The sequence below is a fragment of the Martes martes genome (genome assembly GCF_963455335.1).
Source record: "Martes martes genome assembly, chromosome: 17".
NCBI lineage: Eukaryota > Metazoa > Chordata > Mammalia > Carnivora > Mustelidae > Martes > Martes martes.
Genome location: NC_137905.1, coordinates 722,442 through 746,552, shown reverse-complemented (window position 1 = coordinate 746,552; position 24,111 = coordinate 722,442). Strand labels below are relative to the sequence as shown.

The window sequence follows — 24,111 nt, the reverse complement described above, 5'->3', positions numbered from 1 at the left end:
GAGCAGGTTCAGTGTCCTTTAATGAACTTTAATGTTCTAATTCATGTGACAGGACGGTGGTTCTCTGAGTGCCGGGGAGAAAGGGAGACGGACAAGCAGGCGGGGGCCGAGTGCCGCACCTTTCCCCTCTAGTCCTGTGGCTAAACAGTTCCCAGGGGAAGGGGCTCTGCCCGCCTGTCTTGGCCTTGAGAGTCTGCCTTAGCGGGTGACTGCCAGAGAGCCTGGCCACGTCTTTACGCCTGGACACAGGGAGCATTCTCAGGAGAAGCCCGCATGCCTCCCGCCTTGCCTTCCGGAGCCTGGGCGGCAGAAAGCCAGCAGCAGGTGGCTCCTGGGCTGCTGACCTGACTGCACCTGCGAGGGGAGTGATGCAGCCTGTCCAGGCTCCACTAGCTGCCTCCTTCCCCCGGTGCCTATGCTCTGGGCTTTTGGGGAGCCTTCTCACTGCTTTGAGATCAGATCATTTCTTCCCCCACATGTGAACCAGACTTCCCAGTGCAGCCAGTCTCAAGCCAGGCCTCAGCTTATTCAGCACCGGCTTAGGACACCACTAGGCATGGGGCTAGGTCAGCCGTGGGCCTGGCAGAGACCCCAGACTGGCCACAGTGGTGCTCCGTGTCCCCAAGGACAACCCTGTGAGGAGAATCTCCCCTGGACACAGGGGAAGCTGTGTTCTGAGGGACAGCGGTAGGGATCAGGTCAAGAGCTGCAGACTGAGTGCTGGGCCCTACAGTGGGATGGGGAAGGAGGGAAAGAGGAGGAGGGGCCCACACTGGCTCTAGGCTTGGCGGTGAGACTCCTCCACGCAGCACATTTGGACACAGGCCTGGATGCTGGGTGCAGGGGTAGGGAGCAGGCCAGGCCAAGGCAAGAGCTTCCCATGGAAGGCAGGACGCCACCTCCTGCCTTGCGAAGCCCGATTCCCCACCTTGCTGTGCCCAGGAGTCCCCAAGGGGCGGGGTGGCCGGGGGCTTAGGCCTGAGGAGTGATGAGGCCCAGAGAAGCACCACAGAAACAGTCTCTGGAAGGCCCTCGATGCAGGGCCTGGCAGGGCTTAAGGTTGGGCCCCGGGTCCATCATAGAGCAGGGTGTCCACCTGTGCACGCCGCAGCCACAGGCGCCGCTGGGTGTCACTGAGCAGTGGGCGGAGTGCATGGCCTGGACGGCAGGTGGGCAGGGCAGCACAGTGGGGCGCATGCAGCTGGCGACATGTGTCACAGCAGAGGCCAGGCAGGGCCCCAGGAGCTAGGCAGCTGTGCACCTGGTAGCCAGGGGACTGGGGGCTGGCCTGCCCGGGGCTCCCTGGGGTTTGGGGGGCAGCCATGTCTCCCGGCTGACTCAGCAGCTCTTGCCGCAGGGAGAGGAAGGAGAAGGCCGCAGGCTCGGGCTCCAGCTCCTCCTCCAAGGCCCCATAGGGTGGGCTGCTGGCCTGCGGCAGCACTTCAGCCTCCCCCAGGGGCTCCCAGGCCCCGCCTCCGGCCCCCCACAGTTTGGCGCTCTGCTCCCAGAGTGCAGGGCCACAGGCCAGCTCGGGGGACGGGGAGTCAGGGCCTGGGGAGGCTCCCCCATACAGGCTGGCTTCCTCCGAGCCCTCGTCTTCCTGCAGGTCCCGGTAGAGGTCCAGCGGGGTCCGGTAGACAGTAGGGGAGCCCCGGGGGGGCAGGGGCGGCGGCTCCTCTTCCCGGGCCAGCCGCTGCTGCAGCCAGGCCACACAGGAGGCCACATCCGCACTGGCCCGCCGGGCCTGCAGCAGCTCCTCAGCTGGCAGCACGCTGGTGCCCAGCCGCGTGAGCACCTCGCCCAGGATCTCACACTCCAGCCGGAGGGCAAAGCAGCCCAGGGCCACTTGCACCAGCTGGCAGGCGGGGGGCAGGGCAGCCATCATGAGGCGGTGGTTGTCCCTGGGCACGTAGCCCATCTTCTGGAAGCTCTGGAGGAGGAGGTCCTCGGAGAGGGCGCCTTTGAGCACGTGCACATAGCCCCCTGAAAAGGTCTGCAGAGGAGGGTCCTGGTCAGCGGCAGCCGGCCGGAGACCCGACCCACGCTCAGGCTCCTCCTAGCCTTGGTTTCCCCCCGGAACCAGGCCATTCCCAGCTGGGCTGACACTCCCTTCTGAAGGGGTGCTCAACACACGCTCTGACCCACCCCTGCAGACCCGTTTTCATGGCTGGGGCAGGCCCAGCTTAGAAATCCAGACAAGGGGGGCGCCTGGATGGCTCAGTGGGTTAAAGCCTCTGCCTTCGGCTCAGGTCATGATCCCAGGGTCCTGGGATCGAGCCCCGCATCGGGCTCTCTGCTCAGCAGGGAACCTGCTTCCCCCTCCCTCTCTCTCTGCCTGACTCTCTGCCTGCTTGTGATCTCTATCTGTCAAATAAATAAATAAAATCTTTAAAAAAAAAAGAAATCCAGACAAGGTAAAGAGCCTCCACGTTCAGAAATCTAAACTCAGTGGCACCTCCGGTCTGGGTCTCGGGTCTCCATCAGGTGAGCTCTTCTCCCAGCTTGGGTCTCTGATCCTATCGGGTCCTAGGTGGAGTCTCGGGCTCAGCGGGGAGTCTGCTTCCGCCTCTCCTCCCCATCCCCCACTCCTGCTCTCACTCACTCTCTCAAATCTTAACAACACCTCACTTCCCTAGGGGTCTCCACCTCCTGTCACCCCTGGGGCTTTGCTGAGATTGGGTCGTGCAGATACAAATAGGGGTGCTTATCTGCAGTTCTGAACTCCACCTTCCCACTGCCTGTTCTGGAGAGTTTCCCCACTGGGACAGAGCTTAGCCGGTCGTTTTTCCCAGCCGTGAAGCCTTCTATCAGGTAGATGGAACACGGTACTTTCTGGAGGCTCTAATGTGCGGCTGAGCTGAGAACCCTGGAGGCCAGATGGGAAAGTGCTCTCCAGGCTGCCGTCCTGTGAGGGCCTGGAAGGCTTGGAGGATGACAGCCCTGTGTCACTCGCAGTCCTAAAATTCCAGAACTCTGGGATGCTGTCAGTGTTCCTCTGCTGACAGCTTCTGGGGACACCTCCCGTAGACTGAGCACTGCGGTGGGCAGGGACTGTACTCGGGGGTTTGCCTTCACCCCCTCACAGCGGACCTGGGCCCTGCGCTGTCCTTGTGTCTGTTTCACAAATGAGGACGCGGCTCAGAGAGATTGGGTAACTGGCACAAAGCCACATAGCCAAGAGGAGGAAGAACCAGATCCCAACCACGTCTGCCCGACACCGAAGCCCAGGAGCACCTCAAGTGCAGGCCTGTCCGCTCTGTTCTTGGCTACCTGTGGATCTGGGGCTTGAGGGAGCCTCCCACCCTGTTAATCTGAATGAACATGGCCTAGAACCTCGACCACCAGGTGTCCCCATGAAGCAGTGAGCTCCAGAGCTCACCTCTTGAGAGGGAGAGGAGGAGAGAAGGGTGGGGTGAGAAAGAGGGGAGAGGGAAAGAGAGGGAGGGAGGAAGGGAGGGGGGTAGGGGAGAGAGAGGGGGAGGGAGGCTGCTGCAGCCATGGCAACCAGTGGGGGTGGACTCGCCCACGTGCCCAATGACATCAGCACCTTCCTACTCCTCCAAATTAGCTTTGAGGGCCAAACATCTGCCCCCTCCTTCAGGCCAGCAGCTCACTCCATGGGGTGATCAGTGCAGACCCTGGGGTGTGCAGGGCCTCCAGCCCCTACCTACTTCACAGGGGATACACCCACCCGAAGTCCTCCTCTATAAATGGGACCATGGAAGGGTTAGGGGGACCATGGGACACCAAGTCCCTTCTATGGCCCTGTCCTGGGATTTCTGTGCTGCAGGGGCTGTGAGGCCACTTTGGGGGAGGGCAGTGATTCAAGCTTTGTGGAGCAAGGATCTCCCCAGGATGCAGGCACCTGGGGCGGGTGGCCTCCACCCACACCCTGTTTTCAGTCCTGGGGTTGCCGGTGGGTGGGGGGACGACCTTGGTCAAAGCTGCCCCAAAGTGCCCCAAATCCCTTCTGAGCCCCGGAGACCCACCCAGCTCTGAAGACCTCTGAAATCCCTTGTTCCAGTGGTAGCCTCTGCCCCCACGGTACACAGCAGCCCGAGCAGGGGCGCCTCCTCCGCCCGGCGCCCTACCTTGATGGTGGAGAACTCCTTCCTCCAGGGCAGCAGGTACAGGTGCACAGCAGCCAGCTCCAGTAACTCGAAGGCGCGGGCCAAGCCACGCAGCGCGGGGGCCAGGTCAGCGCGGCCCCACAGACCATCGGTGAGCAGCGCCAGCGCGTCGTCCTGCAGCGCCCCGTGCAGGTCGAAGTCTTCCACCAGGATCTGCCACAGCACCGCGCGCAGCGACGGGTCCCCGCACACGCCCGCGCGGCCACGCCGCAGCTCACGCTCCAGGCACAGGCGGTAGTCCTCGGACAGCGAGCTGCTGCCCATTCTGGCGGGCGGGGGTACGGGGTCAGGAACCAGACCTCTCCCCGCCGGCTGTGCGCCACCCCCCACCATCCACTTACCCCCCTCCGGCCTGGTGACCCTGTCCCCTCCGGCTGTGCGGCCCCCCATCCCCCCCGCATCCACATGTCCCCCTACAGCCCGGCGACCTCGCCCACTCAGCGGCTCCGAACAGAGACCCCCCCACCCACCTCGCCCACCAGATCGTGCCGTGGGCCCCGCGAGCGACCGCTCTACCTGGCCGTCCCCAGCGGAGCCCAATCGGCCGCCTCTCCTCGAAGCTGTCCAGCCGCCGCGCTCTTCCGCCGCCGGCGGCTCCGCCCATCGGCCTCGGCCGTGACGCTCGGGGCGGGGCTTGCGTCGGCCCCGCCCCCTTGGCGTACCCGGGCGGGGGCGGAGCTGGGGGCGGGGTCTGTGCCTCCCAGCTGACCACCTGCCCCCGCATCTGCAGCCCACCCGGCACCCCGCGGCTCGCGGCGGATCCTGGGGCGGGACGTTCCCCGGATCCCGGGGAAACGTGCGTCCCAGCTGCCCCTCCCTCTGAGCTAGGCCCTGGCGGCGCCCGCCGGGGAAGCAGGTGCTCCTCGCGCGCCCCGGGCCGGGCCCAGAGCTCAGCGTGCGCGTGGGGGGTGCGCTTCGGCCCCCCCGCTGCGCTGGTTACGCAGCGAGCAGCCTCAGGTGGGTGCGGCGGCCTCAGAGTCTTTCTGTGGTTTCAGATTTCTGGCCCCTGAGAGCAGCATCTGGGGGGCCCGGAGGCGGGGTGGAGGCCCCTCCCTGACTAGGCCAGCCTGGTTTCCAGGCGCCTGACCCGTGCGCTAAGGCCACTCGTGCGGAGGAGGGATGGGAGAAATGGAGTCCTTGGGGGATCCCAGCTCAGTGCAAGGAAGGTCTTCCGTAGACCTTCCTCCCTGGTCAGGTTCCGCCCCTTGATTTCTGGGCCCCTCAGCTCTCCAGACCACTTTGTTGAGATGGGACCTGCCTGGGAGTTTTTTCTCTTAATAAAGAATTTTCACCCGGCGTTTCTCTGCGGGTGTGTCTTCAGATACTTCAAATGGGACTTTTAGAAAAACGCTGTAACCAAGCTGGGGATCTCCTTGAGACGTTTTGCGGACCACCGCTCAGCACGGAGGCATTTCACTTCCCCTGTACTGAACCCTGCCCTGGGGCCACACCCACCCCAGGAGCCAGTTAACTTCTGGTCGTCTCTCCTGCTTGTCCGCAGAAGGCTGGAGCTTAACCACTCTCTTCCGTTCGCCACTGGATTCATCGGGTCTTCGGACGGGAGGCCTCTGGAATTGCGCTCGTCCGTGGCCACAGCCCCCAGCCCTGCGATGACTGTTACAGCCTCGGTGCAGAGCCTGACAGAGCGTGCAGGACTGGGTCTTCAACTCCAGGGAGATGCGGTTCTGATGCGGCTGTGTGGGACTCCAGGCGACTCCTCTCAACTGCTGCTTGCTACGCTAGGGCACGCATGGCTCTTCTCTGTGGGTCACATGAACTCGGGCAGGTCTTCGCACCTGCTTCCACCCACAGAATGGAGGTGATATTGTTTGGCTTTCCAGGTGAACTCCTTAAAACCTCTTGTTGTCTTGAGCTGTTTGCTCTTGGAATCCAGCCATCATCTTGTGGGAGAGCTGGCGGCACATGGAGAGACCTTGCACTGGGCTGAATAATGTTCCCCAGATCCACACCCGCCTAGAACCTGGGAATGGGCACTTGTTTGGAAACAGATTCTTTGCAGATATAATCAAGTTAGGGTGAAGTCATGCTGAACTAGGATGGGCCCTAAATCCCAGACGAGTGATGCTGTTGTAAGAAGGCAGGAGTCCAGACACAGCCTGTGGGGAGAAGGCCTGTGGTGATGGAGGCGGAGGCTGGGGCTCTGCCTAAGCTACCAGCCCCGGACTGCAGGAGCCAGGAAGCTGAATGAGGCAAGCGAGAGTTCTGCTCTAGGACTCTGAGGGAGTATGGCTCCACCAGCGTCTTGAACTCAGATTCTGGCCTGCAGAACTAGAATAAATTTGTTTTTTTTACAGCACTCAGTTTATGGCCGCAAGAGGAAACGAAAGCAGCCTCACCTGATTCTGAGAATGGAGCTGTGAGTCCTGACTGAGGTCCTAGCTCTAGAGAAAACTCTGGATGATTCCAGCCCCTGACATTGGGTCACCCAACCTGGAAACTGACCTAGCTGATGCTGGGGGTGCAGAGATGCTGTCCCCACTGAACCGTGCCCAGATGGAAGGGTCACGAGCAAAGTACAGGACTCCTGTTGTGTTGAAGGCAACGGGGGGGGGCAGTTTGTTACCCAGTAGTCCGTGTGGGACCACGAGCCTCTCTCACACTCCACCTCCACCCTCCTGGGGCTGGATGCCACATTGTCTGACTCCCTCTGTGTCCATGCCTCTTGTGACCTGGTCGGAGGGTCATTTGACATTTGCGTTGGCCCAGGACTGCAGCTCGTTCTCGAATCTGCTGCCCAGTACACCCCACCCTGTGTGTACGGTTTCCAGCTCCTATGCGCCACCACGCTCAGCTTTGCCCAGGTTTGGATTTTCCCTGTATAGTGCACGTGAAATTCTACCTTGTTACTGTGTTAATTTGCGTCTGACTCTTGATTTCGGCTCAGATCACGATTTCAGGGCTGTGAGATTGAGCCCCACATCAGGCTCCGCGCTCGGTGTGGAGTTGGTTTGAGATTCTCCCTCTCCCTCTGCCTCTCCCCCTATTTGTGCACGCTCACTCGCTTACTCTCTCCAAACCCAAAAACCTTTCTCTGCTGTAGATGGTCTCTTCACAGGCTTGACTATTTTTCTATTCAGGACTGATGCCTTTTTCTTGTTGATTTGCAGGATTTCTGGTTGGGGGGGGGGAGTGGATTACTCGTCCATTTTATTCAGGAGCCATGGGCTTAGCCTGTCCGAGGCAGTGCCTGGAACAGTGTGCCGAGACAGCCCACATGGGGCCCATCCCCAGATGTGTGGTCCCCAGCACCAAGCCAACAGGTCCCTGTACTGTCAGGCTCAGCTGAAGACACCCCTTCGTCCTCTATCGGCTCTATGAAGGGGCCTTTAAAATCCCGTCCTTGACATGTTAATGCCAAGGACTAAAGCCTGGATGTTACCTTCCTTTCCCAAGGCTCCGTGGTGGCCAGGATTCTCATCCAGGTCTGCGGTGCTCAGAACTCTACACTTAGGAGAGCATAAGCAGAATGTCAGGGGGGCCAAGGGCAGAGCAAGGACGGGGAGACAAAGACAAGGGGACGGGTGTGTGCTGGCTTGTCTGTTGCAGGGACACTGGCAGGCAGAGGACCCCAGGCCACAGAAGTTCCTGAGAGACGACAGCTGTCCCGGGGATTTGGGTTGGCCTGCCCCAGCCCACTGGGCCCAGCACCCGACCGTGGGGTCTTGACCGCAGGTGCCTGTTGGCCTCCTGAGCTCAGACCCAAGTCTGCCATCGTGAGATGTAGCCTAGAGAAGATGTGCCGCCTGTTCTGGACTCAGTTCCTCATGGGATCCCTGGGAAGACGGACCCGCAGGGCGCCCAGTGAGCACCAACTGCTGTGGCTGTTTCCGGAAAAGCCTTCCCCCGGGGCACCCGCACACTGCTCCCATTCCTGGCCCCCCCGCCGTGTGCCCGCCTCAGTGGTAACTCAGGTTTGCAGGGGCCCCTCCTCCCCTGGCAGCTGCTGCCTGCAGCTGGGGCTGGGCTGCCTTCTCCTTTTCAGGGATGACACAGACCACAACTAAGGGCACCCACATGTGTTTCCCACCCAGAGAAAGATGCTTCCCGAGAGCCCTTCAGGCCAAGAGGTCCAGTCCCAGGTCCTGCCCAGCCCACTTGGCCCTGCAGAGCCTGTCCTGTCCTGGGGGTGCAGCCCCAGGGGGTCTGGGAGCTGGCCTCTGGGACAGTCCGGCTCTTGCTGGTCAGCAGGGGAGGGGGCTGTGCTTCTCGGGCCTCCGCGCGGCCAGTGGGATGGCGAGCATGCACGCTGGGGACTTAAGATACCAGTGACCTCTTTATTGTTAGCGGTGTCAGTGGCTTCCTGGGGCATGTGACAGAGTGGACACTGGGTTGCAGACAGGCACTGACTCTCGGGTTCACACTGACCCAGGAAGGGACATGCGGGGATGGAAATTGGCCAGGGGTCCCAGCATGTCCAGTGCCTACCACGCCAAGGGCTGGGCTGGAGCAGCTCAGAGGCCCCAGACACAGGTGGGAGCCCTGGGCGTCGTGCCTGGGCTCCAGGGCAGAATGGAGTGATCAGTGCCCAATAGTCAATAGTATGGTTTCAAACCACCTGGGTCCCACTGGGCGGGAGGCAGTGGGTGGGGACAGGCCCTCCTCTTGACCCTAACCAGACACCTGTGCTGGAAGCTCATTGTCACAGGGAACGGGAAGGGAGAGAAACCACACCTGCCCTCTGCCAGGCCCAGGGTCCCCTCCCGACCGTGGAGTTGCTGGGCTGAGGCGGCGTGTGCGGGTCCCAGGGGAGCCCAGCATCGGCTGCTCCTGCATGGAGCCTCTCAGGCCTACTTCCTAGGAGCTGGTTGAGCTCAGCTCTATCCTCTGAGGAACAGAGGTGTCTCGTCCGGTCCCTGGGGACAGATGTCAGGTTAGGGCAGGTGTGAGAGCTGCAGAGCCCCAGCACAGCTGGCCTACTGCCCCTCAAGAGCAGGTGACTCCTGGACGGTCCTCAGTGGGTCGTGTCCTCCTCTACTTGCCCAGAGCCCCTCGGGGCAGCAGCTCCACGTAGTTCAGGGCACTCTGCAGTGACGTCAGGCAGTAGCCCTCCTCTCCAATCAGGTACCTGTGCGGACGCAGGCACAGGCAGCGCCTGTCACCTCCAGGGGATGCAAGGAGGCCCCCGGCACTTTGGAAGGGTGTCTGCCCTCATGGGGACGTCCAGGGGACAAAGCCCTGGGTGCTGAGGTCCCCCAGGGGTCTGTCAGGGAGGCTGGGCTAGAGGACAGCCCACTCCGCAGGCAGATGCTACTCAAGAGACGGCCCCCCAGTTCCTGTCTCAGCAGTATGCCAAGCAAGGGGTGGTGGGAAGGGGCTGGAAGAAGGGACCACGGGCTTCATGTGCAGGTGGACCCCCGACCCAGGAGCACGTGCCCAGTGCCCATCCCATCCCGACTGCAGCTGGGGGTTCCTACCCCTCATGGATGAACTCCTCCAGGGCTGCGCACTCCGACACCAACTGGGGGAGGCCACTTCTCAGCACCACAAAGGACAAGATGGGTAGCAGGTCATCGGCACCACTGTTGGGCAGAGGCACAGCTGGCTGGTAGGCTCCAGGGGCCAGTACAGCTGCTCAATCCCCAAAACCCTGCAGCCCCCAGCTTGGCCTCTGGAGTGGTCCTCGGCTTGCCAGCAGCTCTCCCTGCACCCCTCCTGCCCGCCTGTGTGGGGAGTTGGGAGTGGACTCCGGTCAGCAGCACTGGCAGCCACTACAGGTGCCAAGGCTGTCCCTGATTGGGAACCATGTGCTGCGGAGCCCACGCCTGGCCAGGGGGATGCCCCCCAGGGCACGTGTGGGGACAGCCTCAGCCCCACTGGCCTGCCCACACCTGTGGCGCAGGGAAACAGAGGGGAGGGCCCGAGTCCCAGGCAGCCTGCCGACACCTGCGACCAGAGCCAGGCACCTGAGATCCCCCACGAGGCATCTAGGGGAGCTAAAAAGGTGCTTAGGGAGGCCCATGCAGGATCCTAGCCCAAGGGGCCCACAGGTTGGTGGTTTCTGGGAAGAGCGTGGGAGCGAAGACTTGGCTTGAGTAGGACCACCCGCCAGGAAGGCCTCGCCCACTTTGAGCTCCTGCTCGGGGCCCTGCCCCCACCACCCTGGGCACTGCACACCCGTATATGCAACACAGCCCTCACTCCTCCTCAGACCCCCAAAGGAGAGAGGGAGTGTGGGATTGCCAACTGCGACCCACGACACCTTCAGCCCTACGACTCTTAACACCTACAGCTACTTCCTCCGAAGCCACATGTCAACTGGTGAAGGGGGGCCCTCCAGTCCAGCCCTGCAGCTGAGGTCCTGGCGTTGCTGGGGGTGGAGGGCATCTGTCTCTTTCTCCTTGGGTGGACTTCTTCCCTGCTCATCTCGTGCTTAACTCTGGCTTCTACCTGCCCATTATCTCCAGGCCCTTGGGTGTAGGTTGGTGCTAAAACCCACCCACCAGGTTCAAATGACAGGTGTCTTCATTATAACACAGGTCCCTGGGGCAGGGTGGCGGCAGGCAGAGCCCCTGCAGGTGCAGAGGAGCTGTGAGCCCCAAGCAGGGACCAAGGCAAGAGGCTGCTGGTCCCGGGAGGGTTCAGATGAGATAAACAGAAGCAGGCATCAGAGACACAGGTAGGGAAGATCCCTGCCTCACCTCAGGATGGGGGGCAGGGATGATCAGGAACCCCAGGTCCGGGGGGCTTCGCACAGGGAGCAAACTCTTTACTGAGGCCGGGGCTGTTTCCCCACACGAGCTTCTGGGACAAGCAACCCTAAATTTCACTGGATTAGCTGGTGGTTCCTAACTCCTAAGAAGCCCTACCCAGATGGGCGGAAATGCGTCGTCTACGGGGGCTGGAGCCCGAGCCCCCGGTGGCAGTGGGCGCTCTGCTGGAGGTGAGCTCTGCAGCGCTCACTGTAGCAGCAGGGACTCTGGGGCCCAAAATCCAGATGGGAACCTGCGTTCTAGGTGCTGGGGGCAAGACGGGAGGACTCTCCCCCCACCCGAGGCCCCTGCAGGCAGTCCCCCACGTGCTCAGTGCCCACCCCAGGCTGTGAACTTTTGGGACTCACATGGCTGTGGCACCCAGCAGGGGTCTGGCCTCAGGGGCAGCCTCCTGGGCCCGGCAGTAATCGTCGGCACAGGCGCAGATGACCCGCAGCACCCGCACTGTGGCACAGAAAGGAGGCTTCACAAGAGGGCTGAGTGGAGCCGGTCCCAGGCTAGCCCAGAGGCCACAACAGCTCCCAGGCACCCACCCGCCATGTTACGTGGGGCTCGGGAGAGCCAGAAGCTCCCTCCCGAAGCTTGAGCCCTCACACAGCTTCTGTCCCGGGAGACACACCCCCAAGTGACAGGAGGAGAGGGCTGCAGCTCGGTCTGCAGCTCAGGGGCCCCCAGAGGTTCCAGGTCAGCCTCTGGGATAGAGTCTTCTCTGACCATGTTCCCCCTTCCGCCCTCTGGAACGCAGCCCCCTCACCGATGCACTCCAGCTTCTTCTGCGGACAGCTCTCCAGGACCAGCAGGCCCAGCTCTTGGGCTGCGGCGCAGTAGGGGTAAGCACCGGCTCCCCAGGCCTCCGGGTCCCGGGGGAGGAGCTTCCTGGGAACGCCTATGGCGGCCGGGGACGCATTCCTGTAGAGGTCCATGCTCCTGCTCAAGGCGGCCTCACGGAGGCGGTGCACACTCCTGGGGCAGAGAGAGGCCGGGCTCAGCGGCCCCAGGGATGGAGGCAGGGCTAGGGCGAGCCGCAGGGGGGTGGGTCTGGCACCACTGGCAAACTGGAAGCATCTGAGGAGGGCTGGAGAGTCAAGCAGCCGCTGGAAGTGTGCCCAGGGGTCCTGGAGGGCGAGGCCCTACGGGGGTCTGGAACTGGGGTCATACCTATAGAGTGCCAGCAGCAGGGGCCAGAGTGGAGAGAAGAAAGGCTCCTCGATGCAGGCCAGGCATCGGTCCTTGGAGGCGGTTGCATTCAGGCCTTCGAAAGCCAGGAGGGTCAGCGAGAGCAGCCTGTCTGCCGGGAGCAGAGCCCGCACGATGGCACTGTGGGGACGGCTGGGCCCCGCCGCCCCAGGCTGGCAACCCCTGGAGGTCATCCCCAGCCAGCCTGGGGTGCCTGGGGTGGGGGGCCCATACCTGCTCCCTCCTCTCCCACCCTCCTAGAGCCAGCCTCAGTGTGGACAGCACCACGGCGTTCTGGCTTGGTGGGCTGGGGCTCGGCATGAACCTCCCTCCACTCCCTTCAAGCCCCCACTTCCATGTCCACGGGCTCTGCGGTCGGAGCACCCAGAAGCTCACAGAATCATGCCCGGCTCCCTAAGGAACGAAGAAGACAGGCTGAGAAAGGACAGCCTCTTTCTGAAGGGGTCTCAACTCCAAACTGCAGGAACCCGTAAGACATTCGGAAGCATATTTAAAACAAGACCCGAGGCCCAGGGAGATGGGAGGCCCATCCTGGTGACCTTGGAAGGAATTCCAGGCCCCCGTCGGAACTCCCTTGCGGGTTTTTAGAAAACCCTGGAGGCCTCCCTCCTTGGAAGGGACCTGGGAGTCTCCACCCACCCTAGGCACCAACCCTCAGGGAATCCACACACTATTCTTAAAATGGAAAAGGCCCTTGTCACCAGGGTGCACACATCTGATGGTTCTTAGTTTGGAATGACCGGAGTCTAACGCTATGGGCCAGCCAGGACCAGCTGGCGGCCAGAAGATCTGACAGCAGACCCTTCCCCAAACAGAAGGCTGGAACAGAATCATGCCCGGGCAGCCCAGCGAGCAGACAACCCAGGATCGGGGAGACCTCAGGCCCGCAGTCGGCCCCAGCTGCTCTCAGAGCACGCACCTGCCTGTCTGCTAAACACGACGTCTGCCCCAGAGAAGGGGGTCAGAGAGGGCTCTGCAGACCAAGCCCGGCGGGCCGCCTACCAGAGGAAAGCCTGTCCTCCCGAGGGCCCAGGCTTCAGAACTGGGGCAGCTCCCTCCCCCGCCCCCCGTCCTGCGGGCACGCTGGCCCTCACCGATGGCATCGTGTATGTCCTTCACGGTGCTCTCCAGCTGCTCCTGCAGCGGCTCCTTCTTCACCCCCGTTGTCTGGGGCTCAGGTGGCCGCCCTCGCCCCCGGCCCCACCCCTCAGAAGTAGCCAAGAAGTGTTCGAGGTCCTCAAAGGAGCTGTCTTTGCCCTGCACACCTGTCCAGCTGTGAGCCAGGGGCGAGGAAGGCCCCGCGGGGCTGCTGTCCAGCCCTCTGTCTGGGGCGCCGGCGTGAGGAGGGGGCACAGAGGGACTGGCGTGGGTTCCCTCCGGGGGCCGCGGGGCCGGGCCGGGCTCCGCAGGGGAGAGCATGCAGTAGAGGCTGTGCGAGGGCCGGAGTCGCCGGCTTCCGGGGGCCAGGAGCCCGTCAGCGTCCGGGGGCAAAGAGCAGCAGCCGGGGGTGGAGGCAGTGCCTACAGCGGCCCTGCTGACGAGGGGGTATAGCGTCTGGTACACCGCACACTGGAGCTTCTTCAGGAGCTGCGAGATGGGGTGGTCGGGGATGCTGCGAGCACAGGGAGAGGGGTGGGGCTGCAGCGCTGGGGCCACGCCCTCACCTGTGTCCACCCGCCAACCGTGGGGCCCCAGCACACACCTCGGAGAAGCAGCTCCGTGGCTTCCTTGGGAGTGAATGTGGCTGATAAAGCCGGACCCTCCCCTCCGAGAAGGTAGAAGGCGGCCGCTAAAAGACCAGGAGGGAGGCTGGCTGGGATGTCTGCAACCCCAACCCTAAGAAGGGAGCCTGCGGGAGCCCCGTGCAGCCACCCCGATCTCCTCCTCTCCTTCTTTCCTGAACCTGTCGTCTGCCTGCCATTAGGGCCGACAGGACGGAGGGAGGGTGGAAGGCCTTGGTACCTGAGCAGGTGGGAGACCAGGCTGGTCACTAGCGACAGGTCCCCTGGGCTTCTCTCGAGCCGGGCCTTCCAGTGTTTTGGCCAGTCCTGCGGGCCGGGAGACTTTGGAGAGCACGGCTGGGTCCCTGCATGCTTCCCCACCAAGGCTGCCCCCCCGGAGACCGGCACCACACTGCCCTTGCTCTCCCTGGGGCGTCGGGAAGACCCAAGGCCAACGGGCCCCGGGAATAGCAACCCGTGGGAGCCCCAGCCTCGGCTCCCGGCACTCACGTGGTCTTGCTCGTACTCGAGAATGGCGGTATAGAGGGCCCGCTGCTCCCGCTCCTCGGGGGTCAGGGCGACTTGACTGCAGAACCTCCTGGGGAGAAAGACCCAGCTGGGAGCCTCAGGGCTTGGGGGCGGGGGCGGCTGTCCCCAGACCCATGGGAGAAGACACACCTGTTGGCTGCCTCCTGGAGCCGTAGCCGGCGCTCCTCCATCTTCCTGTGCAGCTGGGGCGGCAGAGTCAAGGCCATGGCTGGCGGGCACCCCCCACCACTTGCCGGCACTGAGTTCCCGGGCACCTGGGAGGTATGGTCAGGCTAGGTGGGGCAGAGGAGGGGGCAGGCCCGAGGATGGGTGCTCACTCAGCGAATGAAGCCAGCCCCAGCCGACTGCAAGCAGGGAGAGGAGCCCGTGGGTGCTACGAAGGCCTGTGCAGAGGCCGGCAGGGCGGGAGCCGTCCCTCAAGGACATGACTCTCTGAAGTGAGACAAATTCCATCCCCACCCCAACAGCGGCACCTTCGCTTCCCACCTCACCCCCTTCTCCCTCAGCTCGGGACACCGGGGATGGAGAGAAAGGATACTGTCTCCTCCCGGGCTTTGGCGATCACAAGGTTCTCCAGCATCTGTCGTTGCAGGGATAGGGTCTAGGAAGGGAAGGAGAAAATAAGGCCCTACTGCTCTTCTACCACCGAGCCAGACCCTCCCTGGGACCTGCTCACCAGGGAGGTCTTCTGCACGGCCTGGCTGGGGTCCAGACGGGCCATCCGTGCCTCGTAGGCAGCCTTCAGCTTCTGGTTCTGCAGAGACGCCTCCTCCAGAGGTGTGAGCTCCCTGGGAATAGTGACAAGCTGCTGTCCAGGCCCCAGGAAGCTCTGGAATCCTCTGGTAACCTGAGGACCCTCCCCGCCAAGCCCTGAGACCAGAAGGTGAGCTGGTGGTGCAGGAGAGGGGTGGGGGGAGGCAGGCAGGAAATGGAAAGGAGGGAGGAGGTCTGGGGTGGACTGGGGACCCCTGCTGACCTGGGCCTGCAGTAGTTAAGATGTCTAACTTTTCAAGAGAAGGTAAACATTGTGTTTTTTGTAGATGAGGTATGCGTGTCTGGCAACAACATGAAACTTTCTAAAAGCATCATGTGAACTAAACAACTAGATGAGCTTGCCACCCGTTAAAGAGAGAACCGTGTCAGGGCGCCTGGGGGGCTCCGTCGTTAAGCCTCTGCCTTCCGCTCAGGTCATGATCCCAGGGTCCTGGGATCAAGCCCTGCATCGGGCTCTCTGCTCCTCGGGGAGCCTGCTTCCCCTTCTCTCTCTGCCTGCCTCTCTGCCTACTTGTGATCTCTGTCTGTCAACTAAATAAATAAAATCTTAAAAAAAAAAAAAAAAAGAGAACCGTGTCTACTCAGTAGGAAGAGCCACCAAAAGCTACCCCCTCCCCCCCGCTGAATCTCTAGGTTTCACAGGTCTTCATGCTTTCGCAGTGGGGGAGGGTCAGCTGTGAGGGCTCCAACTGTGGGAAAACTTGTCCTGGGATGAAAGTCTCGAGTCTGGTCCCGCCCTGAAACCCCACGTGTGGAAGTGAGGCGTCCGGACCCTTTCCGTGCCTGTGGCCCCTGACGGCTGGCAGCAGCAGGGCCAGGAGCCAGCCCTTGTCTGTCTTAGTGGGGATTCTTGTATGTGACTGTGCTTCCTCAGTTCCAGAAACTTGTATCCTGTTAGCTCTTCAAATAATGCCTCTCCTACTTTCTTCCTTTTCTTTTCCCGGAAGTCCAATAATCTTATTAGATCTTCGATCTCCCTCTCAGACTTTCTTTTTTCTCTCCCTCTCTGAGTCATTCAGAGGATCTACTGACCCTTTAACCAATTCACTCATTCTTTCTGCAGTTACGTCTGGTCTGTTATAAAATCGACCCGCCCGTTTCCCTGTGCATGTGTGCACTTTCACTGGAGGATACAATGTGTTGTTACTGTTTTCAGTTAGTTTTTAAAAACAAATAGGGTATTTTTTAAAATTTTGTTTCTACTTGGTTATTTGCTGGGTCGGATTTTGTGTTTTTTTTGTCCCCTGACACTATTTTCAAACTTGCTTTTTCCTTCTGTGAATGTACAGAGCATGATGGTCTCGCAAAACGTCTGCTAACTCTGCCTGGGGGCTTGCAGGCCGTCCCCACGCTCACTCTCTAAGCTTCTGGTTTCTCTATGGACTTGCATGTCTCGGACTGGGTGTCATTTGTGCACATGCTTCTGTCCAAAGGGTATTTGCATGTTTTTGTCAAGCCTGAAGCTATTTCCATTCTTGGGCCCGTTTTAATGAAAACCACCCTGGTTAGCTCACGTTGCCTGGACTTCAAACCCAGGCTCAGCCCGCCTTCCGTTTTGCCCTCTCTTACTTCTTAGAACCTTGTGACTCTACCACCTGAAGCTTCTGGAAGATCTCCGGTGGCAGAAATGGAGATAGTTTCCCCCCTTCATCCGAGTATACCCGGCGATGTCGACTGGTGGATGAGGGGCCCGGAGCAGCCACAGGCACGGCTGGCTTCAGGTGTGTTTTCCCTGCAAGATGCACACAAGCAAGGGGCATCGTGAAGTCCAGTGCACCACAGACATGTAGATTTGTGGGGGGGGGGGGGTGTCCAAGGGAAATCTGCTGGAGACCCACCAAGCTGGGCGGCTGTCGACTGGGCCCTCTCCAGACACTGCTCAGCCAGTTTCAGCATCTTTGAGGTGTCTGGGGCCACAGTGTCTCCACCTTCTGGGGAGCAAGAGACAAGAAAACTGATCACCATCGCCGTTGTCACTCAAGAGTCTTGCTGAAATAAAAACAAGGACAAGCCTCTCCTCTCCTCTGACCCCTCTGCCAGCCTAGCCCCCTCCTCGTCTCTTCCCCCGGGGTCACCCCGACCCCTCCTCATCCCTGACCTCTAGGTCACCTCATCCCCTCATTTCTGATCATCTGGCAGGGGTTTACTTCCTGATGCCACATGGGCTCCCAGCTTGGCCAGCCCAGCATCTAACTGTCCTGTCACCCCGTACATCATCCCCGCTGGACTATCAGAGACCCCCTCCTCTGCCTTTTCTCAGCAAACGCTTTCCTTGTACTTACAGCCTCTCCTCATGGTGGGCCTTGTAGGGGCCACGGACCATTTCTGAGACACAACTTCACCACCTATCTCCCGGGCTTTGGCTGTGCTTGACCCCGCCCCCGGCCCATGGCGGGGGGTGGGGTGGGGTGGGGGGGGTGGGGTGGGGGTGGGGTGGGGAGGTGGGGGGGTGGTTCTGTTCTGTATTCCCTGCTGGGGCGGGGGTGGGGGGTGGGGGGGTGGGGGCAGTCACTCTTGTCAGGAGGTACAGGCTATAGGAGCTGCCTCTAAAGGTCTATCCCTGGACCCCACCAGCCGTAGTTTCTGACCCACTGTGCTCCCATCATAGCCAGCCTCTCACTGCACCCTGTTTTAGCCCTCTACTCCCATGGAAATTCCCCTCACTTCTACCCTCACACTGAGCCCCTCTCTGAGGGCTCCTTGACCTTTCAGGGTCTCTCTCTTCCAGAACACTGCGCCCCTCCCCCGGGTCTACTGCTGCACCCCCCTCCCAGGCCTCTGCTAAGCTCACTGCCTCTCTGGGGCAGGTCTGATTCTGGTGACTCCTACGTCTCCCATAGCCACCAGGGTGCTCAGCACCTGAAGCAAACATGCTCATGATGGAGCTCTCTATTCTTCCCACACAAGTCTGCTTCTTCCACCCCCTGGACCATCCCTCTGCACCTCATTGTTTCTCCCCAGAAGTCCATTGCTCCCCCCCCCACCCCACCCAACAGCGGCTCACTGTCTCCACCCCCTGCCAACCAGTGGCTCACTACCCCCCCTCAAATCTGTGAGGTCCACCTTTAAAGAACATCCCCAAGCCCTTTGCTCCTTCTATGTCCAAGCAGCCCTATCACTGCCGTCCTCACTGTGAGAACCTCCTGGAAGCTCGGCTTCCATGCCGGCCTCTCTCTCACCAGGCCTCTACCAGCTTTCCCTTACACCAGAACGGCACCAATGCCGCCCAAGGCCATGACTGCCAGACTGCACCCAGCATCCACTCTCACCTCAGAGGCTTTGCACATCCCTCTGCTGGGAGTGTTGCCCCCAGCCCCTGACCTTTCCACAGTTCACTCCTTCCTGGGCTAGGGTTCGGTGTCCAGTCTCTGGTTATGCCCCACTCCATTTCCATCCCCCGACAGTATCTCTCTCTTCCTGCTCCCACCTCACACTAGGACAGCTCATGCACCCAATCACCTTCTGCTAACGACCCACGGGTAGGACACAGGACACCCCCGGGCCTGAGACCCACCACACGCTAAGCTGTCCGTCATTTGTTCGGCACAGGAGGAGTGGAGAGGCTGAGAGCTGTACCTTTGGTGGTTTCCACTTCTTCCAGCAGCACCTGGGAGATATAGTGGATGCTCCTCAGGTACTCTGCATATGCCTCCTGTGCCCGGGGAAGAGAAGTGGCCGCGGTCAGGCCAGGAGCGGCAAGCGAGTCCATGACCTGCCTCGTGCCCTTGTGGGAAGCACAGACACGGTGCTGGCTTATCTCCTGATTTCACCTGAGGTAATGAGCTGGTCGCTCCTCCAGGCGCTGGGTCCCCTCCCGCACAGAGAGTATCCCTCTTCTCTTGACTCGAGGGCACCCACCCCTCCGCTCACTGCGGCCCCACACGGAAGAACGGAGCTTCTCCTTCCGAGCGCAGGAGAAGCAGCCCCAACGGCCCCTGTCGCAGACCACTCTGCAACAAGTGCCCTTCCTGGGCGACTCGGGGGCTCCCTAGTCCGTGGCTTAAAAGAACCACAACTTTCCTGGGAGGTTCCCGAGGGCCTGACGCCGCCCACCTCAGAATCACTGTCTGGCTTCGGTCCTGGGAGTCCCTCCCCCGAGCTCCCGACCCCGCAGTCTCGAGCACTCGGGTATCGCCACTGCCCCGGGTCTGCCGGGCTCCGAGCCAGGGCGCCCCGGGTCTCAGGTGAACCTTCCTCAGGTCCACAGCTCCGCGGGAAGGACGCGGCGGGGTCGGAAACGGTTTCTGACCGGGGGGCGGGGGGGTGGGGCAGCTGCGGTCCCAGAAACCGGGCCTGGGGAGGGCAGCGCCCCGAGGAAGCAGGACGCGGTTCCCGGGCAGCCCGACGCGGCCCGGCCTGCTCGCCCGGCCGGCGCCACCCTCCGGACCCGCACCCGCGGCCCGCCCCGCGCCGGCCGGCGCTCCCGCCTCTCCTCCGCACGGGCGCGGCCGGCCCGCCTTCCCGGACGCCGCGCCTGCGGGAGCCCGAGGAGAGCCGCCGCCGGCCCGCGCGGACCGCCCCCGGTCGGCGGCGGAGGGCGGCTCGCTGAGCCCTGCCCCGACGGCACCGGCGTCTCCGCCCCGTCCCGGCGGACGGCGGCCCGCAGCGCGCGGGGAGCCGTCCAAGGTCACGGCCGCCGCCCGCGCCGCGCGCCCCCGGAGCCGCGCGAGGGGTCCCCGCCCGCGCCCCCGGCCCCGGCCCCGCCCGCGCCCGCCGCCGCGGCCCTCGCCCCGCCTCGCTCTGAGGCGCCTCACCCGGGGCCGGTTGCCGGTGTCCAGCTCGATGGCCCCGTTGGCCAGCTTCATGGCGCACTGCAGCGGCTTCACCGCGCCGTCCCCGGCCGCAGCGGCCATGGCGCCGGGCTGGGGAGCCCGTGGCTGTGACAGCGCGGCGGCCCGGGGCGGGACAGGCGGCCCCGACCCCGGAACGCCGCCCGCGCGGGAGCGGGCGCCGCCCGAGCCCGGGACGGCCGGAAGGGGCGGGGCCGGCGCGGCTGCACTTCCGGCGTCGTCCCCCCCCCGCCCCCCCGCCGCTCGACTCGCCGAGCTCCCGAGGCTGGAGGGGCGGCGGCGCTCTCAGGTGGCCTCACGTAGTCGCTGCGAGCGCGTAAGTGGAAGCGGCGGTCCCCGCGCGCCACGTCCGGGACATGCCAGACGCCCGGGCCCTGCCGCCCCGCCGCCGCCGCCCCCTCTCCTGGCCTTTCCGTTCGCCGCCCCGCCCCTGCCTCACCGGCCCGCCCCGCTTCCAGGGCGGCGAACGGGGCCGAGCGCCGGAGTCCAGCTGAGCGGACGCGCGGGGCTCGGGGCGAGAGGCCGGGCCCGGCCCACCCAGCGGGGGGCGAGCGGAGCCGAGCGCAGCCGAGCCGGGTCGAGTACGGCCGAGTGGAGCCGAGCGGGGCCGAGCCGAGCCGAGCGGGGCCGAGCCGAGCCGAGCGGGGCGGAGCGCGGGGGCCGGGCTGGAGCCGCGGCCGCCGCCATGAAGCGGGACCGGCTCGGTCGCTTCCTGTCTCCGGGGGCGGCGGGGCCGCGCGGGGGCTCCGGCGGCGGCAGCGGCGGCGGCCGGACCCGAGGCCGCCCGTCCCGCAGCGGGCCGAGCGTGGACGAGGCCGCGGCCTTGGTGGCGGCGCGGCTGGGCTGGGGCCTGGCGCGGGCCCGCGGGGACCCGGGCGAAGACGGCGCCGACGAGGCAGGTGGGTCGGGCCGCGGCGCCGGGCGGGGGGCGGGCGGCGGACGGGAGCGGGAGCGGCGGGTCCCGGGCCGGAGCTGCCCCCGCGCGCTCTCGGCCTGCGTGGGGGGCGGGGGCTGCGGTGTCGGCGGAGACCCTCGGCTGCGGTCGTGCGGGCGGCGACGGGCTCTGGGACGTGTCGCGCCGGGGCCGTCCTCACACGCGGCGCGGGGCTCGCCTGGGACGGGGGCCGCGGGCCCGCGCTGCCCGACACGCGGGCACTGTGTGGCCCCGCCGCGCCCCGCGCCCCGCGCCCGCGGCCGCCGCGCTGCTCCCCGTGAGCTGCGTTTGGCTTCTGGCCTGGTGCAGAGGACGCTCGAGTGCGAAACCGAGTGGCGGCCGCGCGTCCTGCCTGCCTCCGCGTAGCGTGGTCGCTCGGGGGCCAGCGCGCGGCGCCGGCTGGCCGGTTTCCTTTTCGTGGGTGAGTAATGTTCCGGCGCGCGCTCGTGTGGGCGCGCGCCCGCCCCGCGTCCTCTGGGGCGCGTAGGTGGTTCCCACACCTGCCGTGAATCCGGCCGCGCTGAGGACGCGAGTGGGCGCGCGTTCTAGACTTAGGTTCTCGTTTCCTTCGGATGAAGACGCGGAAGGAGAATTGTTGGGTCAAATGGTAGTTTTACTTTCAGTTTTTAAAAGTTTATGGGGGCGCCTGGGTGGCTAAGTGGGTTAAGCGTCTGCCTTTGGCTCTGGTCATGATCCCAGCGTCCTGGGATCGAGCCCCGCCTCCGGCTCCCTGCTCGGCGCGGAGCCTGCTTCCCCCTCTCCCTCTGCCTGCCTCTCTGCCGACTTGTCTTTCTCTCTGTCAAATGAATAAAATAAATAAATAAATCTTTAAAAAAATAAAATAAAAAATCTGTGTATGTATTTTAGCGAGAGAGCGAGCCCCCACTCACACTTCCCAGAAAGAGAGTACGTGTGCAGGGGGAGGGTTGCAGGTCAGCTGAGCAGGGAGCTGCAGGGACACTGGGCTCCATACTGGGCTGCGCACCCGTCACCCTGAGATCATGACGCGAGCTGAAGCCAAGAGTCAGACTCAACCTACTGCTCCACCGGGGCACCCCCCGTAGTTTTAGTTTTAGTATTTTGAGGAGCTTTCATAGAGACTGTACCAGTTTACATTCCCACCAGCAGTGCCCAAGGGTTCCCTTTTCTCCACGTCCTCCCAGCACGCATCATCTTAACAGGTGTGGGGTGGCAGCTCATTGTGATTTTGATGTGCATTTCCCCGGTGCTGATTGACGTTGAGCACCTGTACACTTGTACTTGTGCGTGTATTTGTTAGCTGTCTCTAGTAGGTCTTCTCTGGAAAAACAACCCTTTTAATCTATTTATTTAAATCTATTTAAATAAATAAAGATTTATTTATTTGAGAGAGGGACAGAGAGAGCGGGCAGAGGGACAGGGAGATAGGCAGACGCCCCACTGAGTGGGGAGCCTGGGACTGGACTTGATCCCACAACCCTGAGATCATGAGCCGAAATCAAGTCAGACACCTAACTGACTGAGCCACCCAGGCTCCCCTGCTGTCTTTTTTTAAGTTGGATTGTGTTTTTGGTTTTGAATTGTATTAGCTCTTAATATATATATTTTAGATATTAATCGTTTCTCTGTTATATGATTGGCGAATATGTTCCCAAATTCAGTAGGTTGCCTTTTCATTTCGTTGATGGTTTTCTTTGCAGTAGAGAAACATTTCAGTTTGATGTAGTCCCACTTATTTATTTTTTGCTTTTGTTGCCTTTGTTTTCAGTGTTGAATGTAAAAAATTATCACCAAGACTGAGGAGAAGGAGTATACTGCCTGTGTTTTCTTCTAGGAGTTTTACAGTTTTAGGTCTCACAGTTAGGTCTTAAATCCATTTCGAGTTTATTTTTGTTTATGATTTAAGTTGGGGGCCTAGTTTCATTTCTTTTTCTTTTTTTTTTTTTTTAAGATTTTATTTATTTATTTGACAGAGAGACAGATCACAAGTAGGCAGAGAGGCAGGCAGAGAGAGGAGGGGGAAGCAGGCTCCCTGCCGAGCAGAGAGCCCCATGCGGGACTCGATCCCAGGACCCTGGGATCATGACCGGAGCCGAAGGCAGAGGCTTTAACCCTCTGAGCCACCCAGGCGCCCCTAGTTTCATTTCTTTTGCATGTGACTGTCCAGTTTCCCAATACCCATTTATTGAAGAAGAGACTGTCATTTCCCCATTGTATATGTTTGCCTCCTTTGTAGTAAGTTAATTGACCACACATATGCCCGGGTTTATATCTGGGGTCTCTTTTTTTCTTTCTTTTTTTTTCTTTTTAAGATTTTATTTATTTGACAGACAGAGATCACAAGTAGGCAGAGAGGCAGACAGAGACGTAAAGGGAGGCAGGCTCCCCGCCGAGCAGAGAGCCCGATGCGGGGCTCGATCCCAGGACCCTGAGACCATGACCTGAGCGGAAGGCAGAGGCCCAACCCACTGAGCCACCCAGGCACCCCTGGGCTCTCTTATGTTACATTAATCTGTTTGTCTGTTTTTATGTTATTACTGTACTGTTTTGGTTACTGTAGTTGTGTAATCTATTTTGAAATCAAGAAATGTGATGCTCCTGGCTTTGTTCCTCTTTCTCAGGATTGCTTTGGCTATTTGGGTTTTTTTGTGGTTCTGTATAAATGTTAAGATTGTTCTGCTTTTGTGAAAAATACCATTGGAATTTTGATCAGGATTCCACTGAAGCTGTAGGCAGCTTTGGGAAGCGTGAACATGTTAATGGTATTCTAATCCACAAGCACAGAATATTCATTTATTTGTCTTGGTTTATTTCATCGGTGTCTAATAGTTTTCAGCGTACAGATTTTTCACCTCCTTGTTAAAAAGTTATTCATAGGTTTTGTTATTCTTTTTGATGCATTTGTAAGTGGGATTGCTTTCTTAATTTCTTTTTCTGATAGTTCATTGTTGACTTTGTGTCCATCAACTTTACGGAATTTGCGTTCTTAGCATTCTTAGGCTCTTTTGATGGAGTCTTTAGGGTTTTCCATATATAATACCATATTATCTGCAGATAGAGACAGTTTTTTACTTCTTTTTTTAATTTGGGTACTTCTTATTTTTCTTGGCTAATTGCTGTAAGACTTCTGGTACTATGTTGAATAAAAGTGGTGAGGGTGGGCATCCTTATCTCGTTCCTAACCTTGAGAGGAAAGCTTTTGCTTTTCACCTGTGTGTATAATGGTAGCTATGAGCTTGGTACCTGTGACCTTTATTGTGTTGAGGTACATTTTCTTCTATACCCACTTTGTTCAGAGTTTTTATC

The 24,111-nt window shown here is 61.1% G+C and overlaps 2 protein-coding genes across 4 annotated transcripts; both read right to left on the bottom strand.

Annotated features, from left to right (window-relative positions):
• Positions 1-8: 8 nt before the first annotated feature.
• Positions 9-4,741, bottom strand: SPATA2L (spermatogenesis associated 2 like). The gene is made up of 3 exons (XM_080827827.1): positions 4,647-4,741; positions 4,092-4,395; positions 9-1,993 (listed from the first exon to the last, which is right to left on the bottom strand). The coding sequence occupies exons 2-3, from the start codon at positions 4,392-4,394 to the stop codon at positions 1,055-1,057; spliced, it is 1,242 nt and encodes a 413-aa protein (XP_080683953.1). The 5' UTR covers position 4,395; positions 4,647-4,741; the 3' UTR covers positions 9-1,054.
• A 3,668-nt stretch (positions 4,742-8,409) lies between these two features.
• On the bottom strand, positions 8,410-20,077 carry VPS9D1 (VPS9 domain containing 1). 3 transcript variants are annotated; one of them, XM_080827714.1, is made up of 17 exons: positions 19,857-20,077; positions 18,679-18,754; positions 16,941-17,033; positions 16,672-16,834; positions 15,005-15,116; positions 14,867-14,929; positions 14,458-14,510; positions 14,290-14,377; positions 14,021-14,106; positions 13,761-13,847; positions 13,153-13,670; positions 12,020-12,149; positions 11,616-11,824; positions 11,209-11,305; positions 9,566-9,670; positions 9,131-9,216; positions 8,410-9,004 (listed from the first exon to the last, which is right to left on the bottom strand). In XM_080827714.1, the coding sequence occupies exons 1-17, from the start codon at positions 19,953-19,955 to the stop codon at positions 8,946-8,948; spliced, it is 2,124 nt and encodes a 707-aa protein (XP_080683840.1). In that variant the 5' UTR covers positions 19,956-20,077; the 3' UTR covers positions 8,410-8,945. The 3 variants fall into 3 exon arrangements, with proteins under 3 accessions (XP_080683840.1, XP_080683841.1, XP_080683842.1); XM_080827715.1 differs by having other exon boundaries at positions 8,987-9,216; XM_080827716.1 differs by lacking the exon at positions 13,761-13,847 and having other exon boundaries at positions 8,987-9,216.
• Between the last annotated feature and the right edge of the window lie 4,034 nt (positions 20,078-24,111).